The 20,670-nt window shown below is 42.1% G+C and overlaps 1 protein-coding gene across 4 annotated transcripts in view; it reads left to right on the top strand.

Annotated features, from left to right (window-relative positions):
* The first annotated feature begins 237 nt into the window (after positions 1 to 237).
* The window catches only part of GPATCH2L (G-patch domain containing 2 like), a 30,950-nt gene continuing 10,517 nt past the window's right edge, over positions 238 to 20,670 (top strand). For 2 of the 4 annotated variants that reach the window (XM_009961422.2, XM_086462566.1), the window contains exons 1-7: positions 238 to 902; positions 7,171 to 7,235; positions 10,623 to 10,799; positions 11,173 to 11,252; positions 13,377 to 13,444; positions 14,344 to 14,398; positions 16,424 to 16,509. In XM_009961422.2, the coding sequence (XP_009959724.1) occupies positions 244 to 902; positions 7,171 to 7,235; positions 10,623 to 10,799; positions 11,173 to 11,252; positions 13,377 to 13,444; positions 14,344 to 14,398; positions 16,424 to 16,509 (1,190 nt within the window). In that variant the 5' untranslated portion in view covers positions 238 to 243. Of the gene's footprint in view, positions 903 to 7,170; positions 7,236 to 10,622; positions 10,800 to 11,172; positions 11,253 to 13,376; positions 13,445 to 14,253; positions 14,294 to 14,343; positions 14,407 to 15,280; positions 15,384 to 16,423; positions 16,510 to 20,670 lie in introns of all 4 variants that reach the window. The other 2 variants (XM_086462565.1, XM_009961423.2) reach the window with 2 other exon arrangements.

Raw genomic sequence — 20,670 nt, 5'->3', positions numbered from 1 at the left:
TAGTGAGGTCTCTGCAACCATGGTTAGAAGAGGGATTTAACCTTGCAAAAGGAAGGATTGAGCATTAGCCCAAGAAGCATCATTTGTCCTGCATTAGGTTCTCCCATCCCAAGCAACTCCAAAGTAAGTGTGTAACTTGGTTAATGTTACAAAGGTTATAGCATACTGTAGTCTAGTGATGTGTTGGTGGCAGCATTTATGTCTGGTGCTAATTGTCTGTTGTCATTTTAGTAGGCATTGCCAATGGATGAACTGGTGCATGACTTGGCCTCAGCCTTAGAGCAGACTTCAGAGCAAAACAAGCTGGATGAGCTATGGGAAGAGATGGCCCTAAGCCCACGGCAGCAGCGGCGTCAGCTTCGCAAGAGACGGGGTCGTAAGCGACGCTCGGACTTCACGCATCAGGCAGAGCATGCCTGCTGCTACAGTGAGGCCTCGGAGTCAAGCTTGGACGAAGCTGTCAAGGATTGCCGTGAGGTGTTGACAGCCAATTTCAGTGACTCTGATGACATGGCAGTGGTCAAACGACACCCAGCTCTCAGTGCCACCCTGAGGAGCAAGCAACACTCATGGCATGAGTCAGACTCCTTTACAGAGAACGCACCCTGTCGACCTCTCAGGCGCCGACGGAAAGTCAAACGTGTGACATCAGAGGTGGCTGCCAGTCTGCAGCAAAAGCTCAGGGTGTCGGAGTGGAACTACGAGAGGGGCTGCAGGTTCAAGTCAGCCAAGAAACAGCGTCTTTCACGCTGGAAAGAAAATGCCCCTTGGACATCATCCAGTCATGGCCTTTGTGAATCAGGAGAGAACAGGCCCTTCCTCAGCAAAGGGGGAAGGAAGGAGCGGATGGAGTGTGAAGCTGATGAACAGAAACAGGGCTCAGATGAAAACATGTCGGAATGGTGAGATCTCGGTTTCTTCCCTGTGCTAGTCAGATGGCTGCCTCGCTTGCAGCTGTTTGTGAATCCTGTGCCTTGCCTTTAGAAGTTCTTACCAAAATTATTCAGTGCTGTTCTTTTGTTCAAGAGGAGAAATATCTCAGCTACTTCTAAACTGTAGATTTTTTTCCTAATCTTTCCTGTCAATGCTGTAATGATGACCCAAAACACTTCCTTGAGAAGTTGGCAAGCTGGTATGTTTCTGGCTCCTGTTACACAAGGAGCCGTCGGATATATCTGTGGCCCAGCAGCTGCCAAGTGGCACGCTTGTGGCTTGAGGTTTGGAGAGTACATCCACTGTTGGTAGTTGTGTTGCGTGATTGATATGAACCGATCTCTGTTTCTTGTTTTCAGACCTTACCGTAAGTAGTAGTAGACAAGAGATCAGATCTCCCATCTTGACTGCTAGCCCTCTGCTCTGGATCTGGAATTAAGGTCCTGATAAGCTAGCTTTGGGCAAATGTAGCGAGACGATAAAGAAGTTCCGGGAAACTTGCATTACTTACAGGATAAGCCTGTGCTAACAGTGAAATCTGGCATGTTTTTGTGCCAAGTTTTGGAGCACTTTGATGAATTTGTTGCAGAATCTCATACAAGAGATGAAAATGAGAAGTGTAAATGTCATGGTCTGAATTTGTGTGTCACTTTTGGGAAGTTTTCCCATTGCATGTAACTTTTTATTCTCTTTGTAGAAGGCTTGAGGTTTTAAAATTGCTTCTGTGTGAAGAGGTTTTTCAGGTTATAAGAGAAACAACTGCTGAGAATCAAATGGAGGAGATTTCTTAATGAATGGCATACAGAAAGTGGGTAAAGTCGTTTATTTGCTAATTGTCATTGTGTAAGAAGCAGGAGACACTGAGGAAACATTTAAACCAACCAAACAAAAGTATTCTTTTTCATGAAAGTTGATGTTTGGAGCTCTACTGTGGGACACTTTGGAGGTAAAAATTTAAGTATGTCCAAAAAGGGGGATGTGGAGCATAGATATGTCAGGGGATGTTAAGCATTACAGCCCGCGTGGAAGATCTGGCTCAGGAAGTGCTTAAACTGCTGACTGCTAGAAGCTGGGGGAATATACAGAGGAAACAGTCAGTCTGTATTTGTCATGTTCTCATATTCTTTCCTCAAGGATCCACTGTATGAGGCATGTTCTGACGGAGGACAGTGGATTTGGAAAGTATTAATTGTTTGATCCAGTATAATTTTTAGTATGTTGAGGTTCATTTAAGTGTTCTGGCCGTCTAGCTCCTGCAGTTTGTCAGAGTGGACATGTGGCACTTGGTTACCGAGGGCTTTGTGGGTAATAGGTGGAAGTATAAACTTCTCAGTGGTATTTTCTGGGAGACTGTGGAGAGCATAGGTTGTAATACATCCTCAGGATTCTGATCCAGGGGAGCACTACTGCATTTTTACTGAATCAGTATGGTTTGTATGTAACTGTTACAGGGTGGAAGTGGAAAAAAAAAAGTGGTCATTTTTTCCTTAAAAAGTGGCTATCATTTGCTTAAAAAGTGGGTGCAAACTGGGCCTTTTCAAGAGGCTGGTGGGTGCCTTTTTGCTACTAGTTGCTAAAGGCACTTTTATCTGTTCAGACCTATTTGGTGTGAGTCCAAGAAAGGGAATGTGCTGAGTAGCCCCCTGAATGTTCCATGTCAGTGGCGATGGACTGAGAAATACCCTTACTTGATGTGGCACTGATGGACAGTGTTCCTTGTTTTTTTTTTTTCCACCAGTCAGAGTCTGTTCCATCATGCCAAACTTGAACTTAAACCAGCAGGCTTTCATCCAGCCTTTATTTGCGCCAGCCTTTGAAAGAGTAAATAAACAGCTTTGTCTGGACTGTTACTTGAGGACCATGCTGGGAGATCGCTTTGTTCTGTCTCAGTTGTCTCTTGCTCTCAAACTAATTATTGTGCAAGTGTCTGCATCAAATGACATTTGCCATCTGCTGCCAGATCCTTGGGATTCTCTTTGGAAAGCTAGGGGTTAGAATATTTGACCTCTCCAACACCACATGTGTGATCTTGTGCTATGACTCGCTAGGGAGGGTCAAAGTTGGACAGAGAAATACATACAACCCTCTTCACTGCAGAGTATCCCTCACGGCAGTGAAGGATCATGCTTTGGTGTCTGCCCTAAATACAGTGCTTTGCTGCTCGCAGCAGAGTGAAGCTGTCTGTGCTTACCTCACTCCCACTGTGCTGTGGCTGTTTTTTCTGGTACTGTAAGAGAAGTACTTTGCACAGATGTATAACAGGCATGTCCTGAGGAAGGGAGGAGAAAACTGGATGCCTGAGAGAGCGAGTGGTATGATTGTCTTGACAAGCTGATGGAAGGGAAAGTGACTAATACAGCTTGTGGGACTTGGAAGCAGTCTGTGGTGATCTGGTGATTTAAGAAACACTTTGTTACTGAATTGGTTCCTCTGCTGTTCACTCCTCTAGCAATGGGGAGTGTCACAAAACTAATCTGTATGTTTAGGTGAACTAAGTTGTATGTTCAGAACTGATTTTTTTTGTTCATCTTCTTTCCTCCCCTCCACTGACACTTGCTTTCTTTGTTATGTAGGAATGAATGCCTGTAAATGCTAAAATATCCAGCATCTTCTCTGCTTTCTGGAAGTCTCCTTATCCTAAGTCATATCGAAAACCTACTGTATTTAGTATTCTATACTGTCTCGGTATTCACTGAGAAAGCTTTGGAATATGGATCCTTAATGAGGAGGTAGTTTTTAAGGTTTACTTGTGGGACCGCATGGAGTCTTTACCTGGAGGAAGATGTGCTGTAGTATTGTGATTCAAAATGTGTGTGAAATGAAGTCTTTGAAATTGTTTGCCAAATGTGGCAAGAGATGGACACAAATTGAGAGAAGGAAGGGTGTGCAGGAACATGAGGGAATGGTGATGGCTCTAAATTGGTTAACAAGGTGACTCAAAGCCAGATCTATAAATGACTGGGGAAACAACAGAGGAAGCAAGTGGTCTTAGTTTAGGTAGCCATTTGTGTATTTGTACAAAGGTGACAGTTAACTGCTAAGACTGTTAGAAGTAACATGCCCTTCTGTCCCTTGGTGCTTTGAGATTCCCTGCAGCCAAAATAAAGCTAAGGCAAATTATATAGTGAGTGCTGAAGTTCTTCCTCTTGTTGGTCTAAGCTGAGTACTCTCAGAATTGTCTGGGTTTGGCTTGAGGGCAGAACACACCGTAGTACAAGAGCTGTCTGAAAAATCACTTTGAATGATGTTCTTACTAGTGAGATGTGCAGTTTGTCTAATCTGCTCTCAAGTGCCATAACTCTTAACATGACATTTTCAAACTGGGGATTGTACTGACCCACCAGTGCCATGTGACTTCACTGGCTTGGTGCTGATGTATTTGTTGTGGTTTAACCCGGATAGGCAGCTCCACCCCATGCAGTCACCTGTTCACTCTCCGGCAGTGGGATGAGGGAGAGAATTGGAAGAGTAAAAGTGAGAAAACTCGTGGGTTGAGATAAAGTTGGCTTAATAGGTAAGGCAAAAGCCACACACACAAGCAAAGCAAAAGGAGTTCATTCACCACTTCCCATCGGCAGGCAGATATTTAGCCATCTTCAGGAAAGCAGAGCTCCCTCCTATGTAGCAGTTACTTGGGAAGAGAAATGCCGTAACTACACATGTCCCCCCTTCCTCCTTCTTTCCCCATCTTTTATTGAGTATGATGTCATATGGTGTGGAATATCCCTCTGGTCAGTTGGGACACAGCCAGGACAGCTGACCACCTCCCAGCTTTAGTGCACTCCCAGCCTGCTTGCTGGTGTGGTGGGGTGAGAAACAGAGACAGCCTTGGCACTGTTTGAGCACCGTTCAGCAATAACTAAAACACCAATGTGTTATCAACACCGCTTTAGTCACAAATCCAAAACATAGCACCATAGAGCTTCTATGAGGAAAACTTAACTTTATCCCAGCCAAAACCAGTACAGTATTCTGGCCTGGGAGTGTAAGCAGTGCTCATCCTGAGTGTGCAGTACAGTAACTTTCCCCTTTGGAAGGGAGCTGTTTCGATGACAGCCTGCAGTGGCAGCCAAGAGCCTGGCTAAGCTGATGGATTGGAGGCCAGTCTCTCCATAAAGAAAGAATTCCTCTCTCTTGGAAAGCAAGTGACAAAGACAGAGTGTTTAGCTTCCCCTCCTTCTCCAGCCCAGCCTGACCTTCTGCAGCCCCTTCGTGCCTCTTGTTTTCTTATTTTTATAGAAAATCAATATCTCTCCTGACACAAACAATAGCTCAGGCAAAAGAATAAATGGGGGAAACCCGAGATCTCTGTCCATCACCACTCACTAACTCCCTCAAACTATTTAATTATAAGCATGCTTTGCTCCAGGTGTTTGCGACAGTGAAATTGCTAAATGAGGACCATTTTAACCAAAGATTGGGTGATCAATAACACTCTATAGCAGTAGCTTGTCGGATCAATAGCATTCATTATTTCATGGTTAAGGTAAGTAGCCTCCTTTGCAAGTGGAGGTCATTAATCAGTGCTTACTGGACCTGCAGAAAGGCTTGTGTAGGAGTCTAGTTTGTGTTCAGCCCTGAATTGTACAAGGGGTGGTGAAGAGGGTGAGATCTGTGAAAGTTTATTCCAGTAAAGCACTGTCAGTATTGTGTATCTATAAGGAACTAAAGACCTCTCAGTACAACAGGATGCTTAAAGTACCGTTAATATGATGTGGAATGTTGACAATGCTTTTTCCTTTCTCAGGCACCTTTCGTCTGAGGATGCTAAAACCCTTATGAAGCAGTCACTCAATCCTCGCATCTGCTGCTTGTGAGGACTGTTAATCCAGGCTTTCAAAAGGGAAAGCAGACACGCTAAGAGATTTGCCCAGGGTCATACAGTGAGTTGGTAGGAGAGCTAGGAATGAAACGAACGACTCGTGGTTCTCAGTCCTTGGCCTTAATTGCTATGGTGTACATGTGGGAGGGTGAATGGATGGCCAAACTTTGTAATGGATTGATTTGGAATTTTATATTAATTAACATACTGAAATGTGGGAATGATATACAGACTGTTCATCCTGTAAGTTTAAATGGCCTTTATACAATGATGAAGATGCAGAGTTTGTAGATATCCAGCATAAGTTGATTTGGCTACAATTTAGAGTGCATTTTCTAAGAGCAATAATATGCACACAAAATGGGGTTTTATAATGTGCCTGCAATTCTTTGGGGTGACACATCTTGTGGTCCCTCATCCTTCAGCCTTTTGAATCAAGAGGTCTGCAGTTGGTACTGGTGTCTAGTATGATCTAGTTTCCCTGGAAAAGAGAGACCCTGAGATGCTTTCTAACAGCATGCCCTGATCAGAGATTGATTCTTGTGCTGTTATGCCTGCTGTTCACATCTAAGGCCTTAGGGCTGAGGGGGTGGGCAGTAAGTAGCTGCTGCTTCTTCTGGTATCTCTCAGCTAAATCAGAGGAAGTATTTCCCAAAGTGTCCAAGGATTGACTTAATATCAGCATTAAAGCCATCAGCTGCTTGGGACCGACCTGAGCATGTACTTCTGCTACAAATATTCATCCAGCTTTACAGTCAATTAACAGCTTTCTACACATTAATTTCTAGTTTAATTCTTTCATTCAAGAATTAAGTCTCCTGTAACTGCTTCAGCAAATGCAAAGTGTGCTGTTAACGAGGTTGCGTTCAGCAGCAGAAAGTCGTGCTGTGCTATGGTATTTAGCCGAAGACGTGTGAACATACCAGCTGCTCTTCCCTCCAAATAAAATAAAAGTTGCTGTAGATTGAAGGGGGCGGGTATACATACCTGGATAAGGTTTTTGAGAAAAAGGAATCTGAAATAGAAAACTTCAGAGGGTTTTCAGTAGCTGTTAAATGACCCAAGGACAGAGTTTTTAACTGCACTTAATTTCCTAGTGAGTGTTCCAGACAATGTCATAGTTAGGTTATTAACTCTAGTACCTGAGGCAAATGCCATTGTATTAATTACTTTTTGATAACTTAGAACTAGACTAGATACAGGATTCTGCTCTTTTTCTGGTGATGCAGCTTTGCTAGGTTTTAACGGAAAGCAATTATGTCCCGCGCTAGAGCCAGCCATGTATCTGAAATGCAATTTTTGTGAGATGTGTAAGCATTTTAGAGTCGGAGAAGCTAGTAAAATGTAATAAAGTGTTTTTTGTTTTGTATCTGCTGCAATTGTAACTGGGGTTTTTTGTTTTGTTTTTGTTCCAGTGAAACCAGCAGTGTATGCAGCAGCAGTGATGCTGGCCTGTTTACCAATGATGAGGGCCGTCAAGGTAATAACTGTCCTGTGATTTTTCTCATGTGTTGCTGGGGGATCCCCTTACTTTCTTTACAAACAAAGATGTTGGTGTTCGAAGAAGGACAGAGAGAGAAGTATGGGAGAAAGGCCAGTGGCTGGGAGGGGCTAGAAGTTAAGAAATGAGCTGAGGGCTACAAAGGTGGGATTTTGATAACAGCACACTCTTCCTGCTGAAATACTTTTTATGTCAGATCCATATTTGAAATATAAGAAGCTATTATTATGCAAAGACACAGAAATACAAGAGGAGTTTTAGAGCTTTCCATAATGAAAAAGAAGCGCTTATGATTCGTTTCTATAGGTGTTTTAATTGTCCATGTACCATTAATGCCTGAATCTGTTAGTTGTTTTCTCTATGGGCAGGAAGAGACGACGTGAAAAAAAAAATCAGTTAGTATTGACAGGTCACCTAATGGACTGTGCTAAGAAGACAACAATAATATGTGATAGGTTTTATTTCTTTAAATACACGTTCCTTCCTTGCTCTTGTGTGCATTAGTTGAGCCTAGTATTTTCAATGTCTGTGATAGAAATGGTTTCTTAGGAGGTTTGAGGGTGGACTGTAATCTGGTTTTATTTATCAGTGACAGCACAGTGTCCATTTTATGGGGGATATGGCAGAAGTAATTGTGAAAGAGGTTGTAGTAGGCACATAGGCACTCAGGACTATTATATTTGGAGCATGTGGAATGTGACCCTGGAGACCTGCAATTCCGTGCAGCTTCTGCTGGTGTGCACTCTGATTCTGTCACATTTCACAAGCTAAGATTTGGATGAGATCTCTTCTGGGAATATATGAGTGCTAAAGGAAGGAGTATCAGTAACTCAGTAGGAAATGCTGCTTCCACTAGCTTGTTACTGACCCAGGTATCTGTGTGTGAGGCAACACAGTGATAGCAAATATGCTTATGATATGTTAGGCTGCAGGGCCGATTTATCGTGATCTTACTTTCCCAAAGAGCGGGGATTTCAAGTATCAACTTTGAACTTTGCTGAAAAATAACTGTTTCCAGCCTCCCATCCTTCAAAAACAACAGAAAAGTCCAATCTTTTGTCCTCTCTTTTTGCTGATGACTGTTCTGGGGGAGCTGAAATTACTGAGCACTTGTATATCAGGTGACTAAGCAGGGTCATGACTGAAGTGTTGAATTTTTATTTTATCACCCAAGGCAAGATGGATGTAGACTGGATAGTGTGTGTGTGTATGTGTGTGTATGTGTATATATATATATATATATATATACACACACACTTGTCTATGTGCTTGCCCTATATACTTGCCCTGGTTTTATACCCTGTTTTAGACATTAACTTTTGGCTGCTGCTAGAAGTAGGATGCCCAGTATACAAGAGTGTGTAGAATATACTACTTAAATTAATAAAATCCAGTTACATCCTTCCCTGTCTAGGTACTAGAAGAGAGTTGACATCTTAGTCATCAAGTCTCTGTCTGTTCAAACAGTTTATACTATAATAGCTTTCTGGCCAAGATGTTTTAGCTTATAGTTATATTAAAAAGGGTTAAAAAATGTTGTTGCGCTTTCAGGTTAAATAAGACTCTCTTTCCTTTTGTTAGACAATTTCTAGTCATAAAGTAAATAACAACAGCTCTCCACTTCAGTGAGATGGAGAGAGCACAAGAGCACAAAACTACTTTTTTTTTTTTTTTTGGTCACAGGTCATCATCTTAGAAATACTTTTCTAGTACAATTCTGAACTGAATAATGGGAAGTTTAAGATAGCAGTGTACTTAAATTGAATGTAGGTTTCCCCCCCCCCCCCTTCTTTTGAGGTTATGTCATGTAATATTTGTGCTGTTGCTAATTAAATAGGTTGTTTTTGAATTTCCAGCTACCAGTGCACTTCTGTGAGCAGAGAATGGTCCTAGTTTATAATTTGATTGGAAGCTTTTTTTTTTTCGATGCATTGGGATCTCTCATGGTGAAAGTTACTGTGGTATTAGCATGTGATCCTGATTGTTAAAGTTTGTCTTGTGGAAGTAGTGATTTGAGATAGGACAGTGCACGATGCTCATAGATCCGAAACTGTAGGATGTTTTTGCACAAATTGTGATCACTTAGAACTATTCAACATTACTTAGTTTTAGTTTACTATAAGGTGGGTAGGGATATGTATATTTTAAAATGTATTTGTCACAAGCCTGCTGACATATCACAGAAATAAAAAGCAATGTCAGAGCTTTGGGATGAATTGTTCTGGCTGTCCTACCTGTTGCTGATTTGAGTTGTTTTTGGGTGTTGCTTCTTCTGTTATGGGCAAGATTGCAGCATTCTCACTAGGGTGAGGTTTTTTTTCTTTCTTGTGTTCTTTTTTCTTTCTTTTTTCGTCTGGCAAGTTGTGTGGGTAGGCATAATAGACTTCAGTCAGGAGTAATGTGGCTTGGTGAAGAAAGGCGAGCAAGTGATGAAGCTTGAGTTGAGACTTAACAGTAGGCAAATGAGAGTTTTCCTCAAGTCAGGTGTGTTGGTTTTTTAAGACAAGATGAAATACCTTGCAATTACATGGGATTTTGTTAATTTGGCTCCTGAAAAACTAAGTGTGTCAGGTTCTTTGTCCTCTTCCTGCTTTTTTCTTATGTGCTACTGCTCTTGGGGGATTTCTGGCCAGGCAGATTTACCATGAGTGGTGTCTGATGCAGTCCAGTTTTAGACTGCAACTGCATTAATTACAGTGACCCTGCTATACGGAGACTTTGGTCATGACTTCTCTTGCTGCTGCTCTAGTTTTACAGAGGGTTTGTAGTTCTGACAGATTCTAAGAAATTTTGATTGAGAGAGACTCACGGCATGGATAGTACTTACACTCAGAGTGACCGCTTCTAATAGTTGTGTGTTTTCCTCTTAGCTGCTGTCTTAGGAGACAGGGATCTTTCTCATCAGTGAATATGCTCCTTTTGCTTACTCTGTAAGCCTGGTCTTCTTCTGTGGTGAAGTCTCTCCTGTGACAGCCTGTAAGGTATGCCAAAGGTTTGGGCTCTACCTTTGTCACAGTAATTGCTTCAGAGAAAGAGTTCTGCGTAAGACATCGCACAACATTGAACTGATGATGAGATGCAGTTGTAACAGCGGTGCTAAAGCTGCCCCAGGCAGGTCTGTAAAGAGGGCTTTGTTCTGTAAGGGAATTGTGGAGACTGATGATTTGGATAGTTTAAAGCATTTAGTGAGACCCCATAGTTACTGCAGATCATTGAAACACAATAGAAGTATAAGGCTCTTCAGGAAGGAATTCCTAATGAGACTTCTGCTGTTTCACATTCGGAAGTGCCTGCCTGTATTACTTTGTGGGACTGTCACAGGACACATTGATGTTACCCATGACTAATTCTATCCTCTTTCTTTAGGAGATGATGAGCAAAGTGATTGGTTTTATGAAGGAGAATGTGTTCCAGGATTCACTGTCCCCAACCTTCTTCCCAAGTGGGGAGCTGACCACCGACCTGAAGTGGAGCGGATTGACTCGGGCCTGGACAAGCTCTCAGATTCCACGTTCCTATTGCCCTCACGGCCAGCTCAGAGAGGTGAGGTCCATAAGGAACGCCCTGTGTTTGAGAACTTTTGATGTGATTGCAAAAATAGATTCTGTTCATAGGTGATGCAATTTAAACTGATATTAGTGATCTGTTTGGGTTTTTTTCATGATCCATTAAAAATAACCACACTACTGGAGAGGATACTAAAATACTGATACCAACTGCCCACATTCTTGAGTCTTCTTTTTTTTAGATAGGGATTTTATTTGATTTGTGAATAAATTGACATATCTAACTTGCAGATTGAGAACCAAGAGACAGAGGATCTGATCTGACTACTGAACTAACTGTTTTTCCTAGTGGTTTTCTTAGGAAGAATCTTCTGTATTCATTGCTCGATTTTTCTGGGTTTGGTTTTCAGGATTTCATGCTCGCCTGAATCGCCTTCCAGGAGCTGCTGCCCGTTGTCTCCGAAAAGGTCGGAGGAGGCTTGTTGGCAAGGTATTCCCTTGTGCAAGACAATAATTTTGTATTTCCGATGCCGATCAGTCCTGAAGTACTATTGTAAGATACCACGTGAATTGTTTTCTGCAGAAAGGGGCCCTGTACATTTATTCTTTCATGTATTGTTTGATTGTTTAACTGCTTTGACTGTCAGAACTGATTGAGTGACTAAGTGGAATTTAAGGCAGGTTTGGAGTGGTGAAGACAGTTGATCAGTGTTAAAAGCACTATGAAGGGAGGTCTGAAGATGAATGACAAGGAGCGTAAATATCAAGAAGATTTAGGCAGAATGTAGGGGAAAATGATGAAGGCATGAGACTTATGCATGCTTATAATCTGAGACTACAAGGGCAGAGGGGTGACTCAAAGGGGAAGGAGGGTCAAACTTTAGATAGGGAAGCAGACTGATATGAATGGCAGCAAAGAAAGGTGGTTTTAGCAGTTGCATTTTTAGTGGGTAGACAGAAGACTAAAAGGGTATATGCAACAATGCAAACAAAATTGCCCATAGCCATTGACTAGGTTTATTATATTGTATTAAATTAACATGTTATTATTATAATAAATATATTATAGATTTTTATATATATTTATTATATATATACAAACAAAATATTAGTCTTGTTTCTAAAGGAATAAGCAATACTTTGCAGATGCCTCTCTAAAAGAGGGAGGGATACACCTGGTTGTGTCTAGATCTTGGAGTGTTGAGTGCTGCTGTCTGTCATAAAAGATGTTTCTGAGAAGGAAGGTGTTGGCCGTCTTTGGCTTTTCTTTTATTGGCATGTGCTCTGTGCTTTTGAAAATATTGGCATATATTGAGCTGACTGGCTTTAGAGAGTCTGTTAGCAAGGTGTGTTAGAGGGTCCTGGTGTCTAGAGGAGTGTCACTTCTTCCTTCTATTCAGTCACACTTAAAAGATCCTTGTTTGCCCCTTCTTTCTTCCACTCACCTTACTTAGTTGTAACCAGCATTTAAAATATGAATCCTCAGCTGGCGAGAGAGTGGCTTTGGGTAGGGTTCCTCAGGCCACCTGTAAGTGGCTGGGCCTGTTGGCAGCACCTCTAATGATCCAAATGAGAAGGATAATATTTACTTGTTTAATTCATCTTCATCACCTTAAAGGGATCTTTGTCATTTGCAGCGGAGGTCACTGCTCCCCCTTCCCCATCTCTCTCTAAATTGTAATCATAAATAATGAGTTTCATTCAGAGCTCCCCGCCAGCAAGCTGCTAATTACCAAAAGTACGGCTTGTAATTTACACAGTAATAAACCGTAAATTTAAACATTACGGCACTTTAAGTTAATAATTTTCTTGCTGTAACAAATAGCCCGCCTTTCACCCCTGCTGTTACAGCTCCCCCCAAACTTTGAGTGCATTTTGCCTATATACCTGTCACAAACAACTCTTACCTGTGAAAGTCTTTTTACCCTCATCTTCAGACCCTTACTGCAAAGTATATCTCTTTCTTGGAGGTAGTTGCTATGCAGATATGAACAACTGGTGCTTCAGGCTGTGTGTGTACGTGTATGCCAGCATCAAGCACATACACAGGGCAGTGTCTTGCAGGGAGAAACATGCTCCCAGAGCAAGTCATTTCTCCTAGGATCTACCTTTTCATTAGGTGCTAGAGGTCCTGCTGCTGAATTGCTGCTTTCAGAAGGGGCAAAAGCTTCATGCATACTCCTTGTTTCATTGACCTGTGCTTGGTGAATCCCCATGGTTAGTGGGACAGTGTGATGTCCTGTCTCTCAGGCCCAGCTGACCCCAGCAACCTGGAAACAAGCATTTCTCAGCCATTACCCCTGTTCTTAACTGCGTCCTTGTGCTGCATAGTTTGTACTGGCCTAGTCCTTGGTGCAGCCCTGTGCATGCATTGTTAAAATAATAAAAACCAAGCCCCACAAATAAAACTGAATGATTTTCTGCCATTCTAACTAGTTAAATCAGCTCATTTGAGGTTCTAAAAGGAGAGGGTAAAGATATTTAGCTGAGAGTGGGCTAAGAAGGAAGGGATGTGGCCCAGGGGAGTAAGATCTGTTCCTATTGGCAGCAGCAAACTATTATGTATGCTCACTGTGTGAGAGTCTGCAACCTTTTACCTGTCTTTGTGTTTCAGGAGACCTCCGTGAGCACTCTGGGCACCGAGAGGCTAGGTCATATTGTTAGTGATCCGCGCCAGAAAGAGTAAGGCCCTTAACAGCTGTTGTGTAAAGCTTTGTGAGGGGAGGAAGAACTATAGGGTCCTCTTCCCTCCCGGAATTGAAGGAATGAAGAACTGGGTGGTAACTTAAGCATGCAGTGACCTGTGGAATGGGGTTCAGCCCTCTACTGATGGCTTCTCCATTTTCTTGTTTACAATTGCTGACTTCCCTTCTGTTTCTAAGGCTGCCCCAGTGTGTGGACACTGCTCAAGTGCCCTTTTGGTTATAGTCAGCTTTTTCTTTCCCCCTCCCTTATAATGTACCATTGTAATAACTGCCAGTCTTCTGCACAATATGAGAAGATGGGGCCCTATATATTAGTTTTTTAAAAAGCTTCTGTGTAGAGTCACACTATGGGTACATACGCAGAAATGATGCTGACAAGGCAGCCACAAAATGGCTTTATCTTTCTTTGGTGTTTGGTCTTCTTCCCCGGTTAGAGTGTTAAATTGTAGTCAGCACTTGAAATAGTTGTGGTGCCTATCCTTTGGCATCCCTTTAATGCTATTCTTGTTGGACAGTGGATAGGTAAGGATGGAGCCTCTTGGCTGTAGTGCAGTGGGTCCAGCCTTCACCAGCTGTTAGTATACAGTTTTCTTCCTTGGATCTGAAATTTGTTGATTTTAATGAGTCCTGCTGATGTTTAATCTTTTCTCCTTCTCCCTCCATTTTTGTTCTTCCCTTCTCTCCTTACCCCCAACCCTCCTTCCCACCACCCACCCTGCCCCGCCCCATGTTTCTTCGTTCCTTGGCATTGCTCACACCTGTCCTTCCAACTCTGCCTCCTTCCAGTTTTTGGTTACCATCCATGGGGAAGAGAGATCGCAACCAGGTAAGCTGACTCTGCTCTATCTTTTATTTTCTTGGTTTCCTTCTCTCTAGAAAGAACAAAGTGCTGGCTTCTGATTTCCCACACACTGTGGCCTGTGCACATGAGGTAAGGCAGCCCTGTCCCTTCTCATGTTGTTAGCTGATGTTTTCTGGGCTTTGAACACAACCCATGTCTCAGGCATTATATTGTCTATTTAAACTGAATAGCTCAGGAACTCCTTTTGTTTATCTCCTTGTTTCAGGTTAGTGTAGGTCTTCCTCTCTGACAGTTAGTGGAGGGAAAATTCCTCTTAGGAGGAGGAGCTTTGGCCTCTCAAAATTCCATAAGAATTGGAACATTTTGGACTTTTTAAATGCTTTGTCTTGCCTTGTTTGGCTCAGGCTTCTACCTGATAGTCTCATCAACAGAGAAGGGGAAAAATGGTGATCTGGTTGTGGTTAAATAGCTGTAACAGGAAAACATAAAAGGTGCTAAGTAGGAGAAATAGGCATTCTTGTAACTGAAACTTTCGTTTATGCACTTTTACATTATCCAGTAAGTCTTTCGTAGCTTCAGTGCTAGGAGGCTTTTTTACTTAAGATATAAGGGCTTGGGTTCTTAATAGCAAAAAAAAAAAGGATCTTCCATTTGAGCAGTCATGTTGTAACAGCATTCCTAGCCACACATGCTCCTTTCTGTTCCTTCGTGAGTTGGTTTTTGGTTGGTGAGCAGTAGGATTGAAATCTGGCTTACCCTTCACATGACTAAAAGTATATATAAGGCAAGAAATAATTTTCAGGCTTTTGCAATTGTGTATTTTCTGTTGATGAGAACGTTTCACTTAGCACTTTTATATTGCTGAAGGTAAGGATGATAACTACATAAGCTTTAAAATGACCAAAATAAATTACTCCTTTTTTTTTTTTTTTTTTTTTTTTTCTCCCCTTAAATGAACTTGAATCAGCTAGGAGGATTACTGGTGATTTCCCCCCCTCTGTGCAGCTACAGTTATTTCACTGACAGTAAACTAACAGTCCAAGCTAAGGGGGAGCTCCCTGATAGCAGCAGCTTTGTGGTGCATAGTGCCCCTTTTTTCTCAGAAAGGTTGAAGGCAAAGGCCTAGTACAGAGTACTGGAGATGCAGATAGCTTTTATGACGAGTCCTGCTACAGCTGTGGATTATTCATTTGTCCTTATTTAAAAATGTGTCAGTAATCCTAGTAATACAAGAAAAGTCTGAAGATTAGTGTAGCACTTTGCAAAGCAGATGGAAATGAATTTTCTGCCTGTGGTGTGAATTATAAATAAAGAGGAGATGCTGAGTGGAAGTGTAATGCAAGTATCCCAGAGAAACTACCAGTCTGAACTTTCTACTTGCATATTGAGCAAAGTTTCTTGCTCCATGCATTGATTGACTAGATTTTTCCGTTTTGGTCCTGACCTTTAAAAAAACTTGAGTTGCATCTTCTACAACAAGCTATCTTGCACAGGTTTGATGCCTTCAGGATTTGTCTAGTGTATGTGTAACAAAGAATGTAAGATTAGCCTGACCATGCAGTGTTTCAAAAATTTGTTTTAAGCAGTTTGCAAAGAAAGCCTGAGGTGGGTTGGGAGTGGGAGGAGCAGCTCAGTTGCTGTGGAATGAATTGGGAGCTCATTGTGAACTGAACCTGGTGGGCCTGAGTCTTCTAGGGGTCTCTTTCAGTGATGCATATGACCATGGGGAATATTGGAACTGCTCAGTGCGACGTTCTGTGCTTGCACCATTCGTAACAGTGACTTTTCTCTCTACAATGTCAAGGTAGATAAGAGGCTTCCCAAGAGGGAGGCACACTTTTTGCTCATGGCATGCAGCAGTAGAGCACTTTGAGTATGCTCTTAGTCAACCAGCATTTTTAATAATGTGAGTTGAAGGAGGAGCGTGCATATAAGGCTGGCTGTTGTGAGAAGATGGTTATGAGATTTGCTGTTGCACCCCGAGGTAGCCTTTTGCCTGAAGTGAGAGTCAGTTCTTACCTAGTCTCACTCCTTGATGTGTTGGAAAGTTCTCCTTATACTGTATGAACAACTATAGGGAATAGATCTGAGCAGCTGTATCTGGAGACTACTTCTTTTAACCCTTTGCTTAAATTAAATCTCTTGACTTTCCAGTTCAATCCATTATCTCCTCTGTACTCTCTGGATCTGCTTGCTGATGCTTCCCACCGAAGATGCTCACCAGCACACTGCACTGCCAGGTAACTCCCTTGCTCTGCTCTGTTGGGATTGCCTCACTTCTCTCCCTTGGTTATCTTCGGTAGTACTGTGTGGTCTGAACAATACTCATGGACCTGGAAGTTAAAGCGCTTTTTCTAGGAGGCCTGTGTTCAAACTCAGCGTAAAACACACTGATGCAGATTGAGAGTTTCAATACACTAAGCACTTAGAATATATGAAGCAGTGTATGACAGACAAGCAGAACATACTGTGCTTTTAGAACTAAACGTGATCTGTTCCGGATTGTGCAGTGAGTTGCTGCAAGTCTTTTGTATAGGTACAAATGGGCATAGTATTGTTGCCCACTATTAAAATCGGAAGAGGACAAGAGGGAAAGTGCTGACAAGCTCGTATGGGTGACATGCTGAGGCATTTTGGTATCCTGGGTGCCTAAAATAGACGTTCTGAGCAGATTCAGAACTCACCTGAGGTGACCTCTAATGGCTTGGTACCTCTCTCTATTGCTATAGCTGAAATTTAGATCTGGTCTGGCCAAATGTTGAGGTATATTTGAGTCTGCATAGTTGGGGTTAATATGTTATTCAGGCACCTTCTGCTGACTAATTCTAAATTAAATTCAAGTGTTGGCCTTGGAGGTGACTCCTGTTCTTGTGCTGCAGGTGACTGTCTAAAGGTAAGGTGCCCTTGAGCTCTTTCACTGTGCAAGGAGACAAAGCCTTGCTTGGGACACAATTCTGCTTATGTGCTTGTACAAAGGACCAAGTCTGAAAGAAACGTCTGGACTTTCAGCTTCATGGCTTGCTTTCCCTTGTTAATTAGCAAATAGAGCATGAAAAATGTACTGAGGTTGTATGTGTCTGAACGGAAGCTTGGCACCCACCCAGCAAAGCCTCTCCTCCCACTGGTTTCTGCAGGGAATTTTGTGATGTCGCACCATGACCTCATGCTGCTGTAGCCAGCATGTTAAAGCTAAAAGGGGGAGGGAGGAAGAAATCAGCTCTTAAAAACATTCGACTGGATGAGAATAAAAAGAATTCAGAAGATTGTGCATCAGCAAATTGATTCCTTTCTGTGCTTATGCCCCGCTCTGGGGATGTTTTGTGCCCATGAAGGAAGAAGATTGATTGGTCTCTTCATTTACAGCTCGAATAACCTTTCTTGTGCCTTGAATGTTTTACTTGGTGTTCTACAGAAGTTTGTCTTCCAGAAGGGTGAGCTAGACAAGTCCTGCTTGCAAATACAAACAGGGCAAAGTCTCTACCTTTATGATGATCGGTGAAGGCCCTTTCCAAAGCTACTGGTTATGGCAAGGGATTTTTAAACCTGGAGGGATTTTTGCTTGGTTTTACTGAATATGTAGTCTAGTTAACCAGTGAATATATGCTTGATTCATTCCTCTAATGAACAAGTGACTGGTGTCCTGACAAACATAATCCCCCATGAATTGTTACTGAATGTTGACAGAGAAGTTGTCCCATCCCAGAGGTAGCTGTGTTTTTAGACACCTGTAGTTTGAGGAAGTAGTTGTTATTTTAGTGTGAAATGTGCTCAAGAATCTTTATAGGAGAAACATGGAAAGAATGAACATGTTATGTGTCCCCATGTATGTGGCAAGGATCGAACTCTTCAGTGCAAGATGTTTGCTTTCAGTAAAGATGCTGCCAAGGACACAGAAGGATATTGTTCTTTCACAGAAACGTTTTCTGGACAATAGTTGTTCTTTAGATGCTTCAAGAGCCATGCCTATTAGTAGTCCATTTCCTTACAGGAGATTCAGGTGATGTCTGTAAGCGCTGTTCAGCCATTGCCCTGGTTAACATCTTTTGCCATGGATGGAGTCAATTCCAGTAGTTTGTACTTTAGTAAGCTTGTAACAGCTTGCACCTCATCCTGGAGAAACTACTCAGAAATTTGTCAGAATGGTCTGTGTTGGGGGAGGGGGGAAAGCTGGTCCCCTGAGAATGGTATGAAATGTGTTAGAGAAGAAACTATCTTGATGTTGTGGACATCCAGTTTCTTCAACCTGATGCCCACTGTGCCATGCAAAATTACCTCTCTGTGCTTAGTTTCTGCTATCACAAATGTGTCCAATGGAGTATAGTTACCAGGTGGAGTCTTTTCTCTCCCATAGAAAAGTTTTCTTGGTTTTGATGGTGGATTTTGGTGCAGTTCATCTGGAAGACTGGTAACCCAGTGCTTCATTTAAGCAGAGCTGAAGGCCAGAATACTGAGCACAGTTAGGTGTGTTCAAGAAAGGCTTTTCAGTGTCAGGGAGGAGGTTCTATGTGGAGAGTTCCTCGGGAAGTCTTATTTGAAGGGCTGTATGAATTGTATGCTACCAAGATTACCTTTCTTGCTTTATGTCTGTGATGACAAGAGATTTCATTCAAAGTGTATGCACAGCACTGGGAATTTCACACCCATCATTAGAAGCAGTTTTGTGTATGTGGTGACTGTTATCATTAGTGGTATAATTTTATTTTGTGAAGCGAGGAGAGTTTCCTGCTTTCTTGCAGTCCTCCCGAGAGATGGCTGGTGTATTAATTTGCTGTATTGCCTCCTGGCTGTTCCCAGGCTGTTTTTCCTCTTCATCATGGAATTTTTAATGGCCCTGCTGCCTCTCGGGAGGCATACAAGGAAGAGTACCTCAGGGATCTCTTCCTTTTTTCACATGCCTATAATTACTCCCCTTTAAGAGCACAAAGCGTTTGCTAATCATGTCTTGTCTGTTAAGATTTTGGCGTCATGATGCAGGCTGTTAAAAGCAAGCAAGTAGAGACTTGCACGGACAGCCCAAGTGATCCTTCCGCTCTTTCCTCTCCGCCAGTTTGCCTCTCTGGGAGAAAGGAGTGGTCTGAACAGAATTTTTTTTTCTTGAACTCCTTCTGCTTAAGAGGATTTTGTACAGGCTCAAGTGGAATATCTTATTAGATTTTGGTTATTCAATGGCTCTATCAGTAGGAAGATGTTATAGGTTGTTAGTCGGTGGAATGTTATTCCCCTGAGGCAGGGTAAGAGTTTCAGAAGAGCCTAGAGCCAATGTTCCTTTCGGTTTGAGTTTGAATAGCAGGTAGAATAAGAGAGGAAGGTAGAAGATAAATTGTTCCTAATGCTATTTATTGTTTGCCTAGCCTTGACAATGGATTTATGGGTGAAAAACTCAATTAAATGTTCCTACTGGCTGTCATAGGAAAAGTGGACATCAGATGGCAAGTAGATGTTGGAGGTGGAGATTTGAAGAATTGTGTTAGACAGACCTCTAAACAGTACAGATGAATTGCAGAAAATTATTTTGCATGTACTGTCACTTAATATTAACCAAAAACCTAGAGTTTAATTTTGGTTTAGAAGCAAGTCTCTTGTCTTGCCTGAAAAATGGGATAAAGACCTAAAGGGGTGAGTGATCATCTCCTAGTAAACTGCCAATTGCTCCATACCCTGAATTTGGTGGTGCTCTTAGAGTGAAAAGGCTTGAATGTCTCTAATTCTAGTTCCATCTCTAGAAATATGCTTGTCAAAGTAAATCTTGTTCTTTCTCTTCTGTAACTGTGCAAAGATCGTGACATTTCTGTCTCTCGCCCAAGCATGTAGAAGTGCAAGGATTGCCCACAATGTCAAACCTTTCCTGAGGCAGCTTAAGGAATGAATGGATGTTCACAATTTCATGCTTTCCTACTTGGCCAGGACAGTATCCAGTTAATTCCATGCAACCTATCAACACATCTTCATCTTCCTGGAATTGTCTTTGTGTAAAAATATCTGCTGTCAACTGCTTTAGGCATCTTTCTCCCTAATTTTTTGTAAACTCTTTTTGCATTTAGCTGGAGCACTTTTATGTCTTCCTTTGCTAAAGCCTGCCTAATATTCCAGTTGGGGATATAACTGAATTCTTCTGACAAGCATGCAATGAACAGCGGCTATCAACCTAGTGTCACATGCTTTTGTCTGAGGCCTAATGCTCCCATTTTGGTGAATCCTAATTCTGTGGAGTGAAAAATAAATTCCCCTTGGCTTCAGAATTTGTTTACTTTCTATTGCTTTCTTCGCCTATAAAGCATGCTGCTGTTATCAAATCCGTGTACTCAGCAGGTTTGGCAAATCTTAGGACTCTTTCTGGCACAGATATCACATGATTCAGTATGAAAACAGAGAATGCAATGTATGGGATCACATCATCTCTG

Source organism: Leptosomus discolor, chromosome 3 (assembly GCF_034619465.1).
Source record: "Leptosomus discolor isolate bLepDis1 chromosome 3, bLepDis1.hap2, whole genome shotgun sequence".
Classification (NCBI taxonomy): domain Eukaryota; kingdom Metazoa; phylum Chordata; class Aves; order Leptosomiformes; family Leptosomidae; genus Leptosomus; species Leptosomus discolor.
This window is presented reverse-complemented; position numbering and strand designations above follow the sequence as displayed.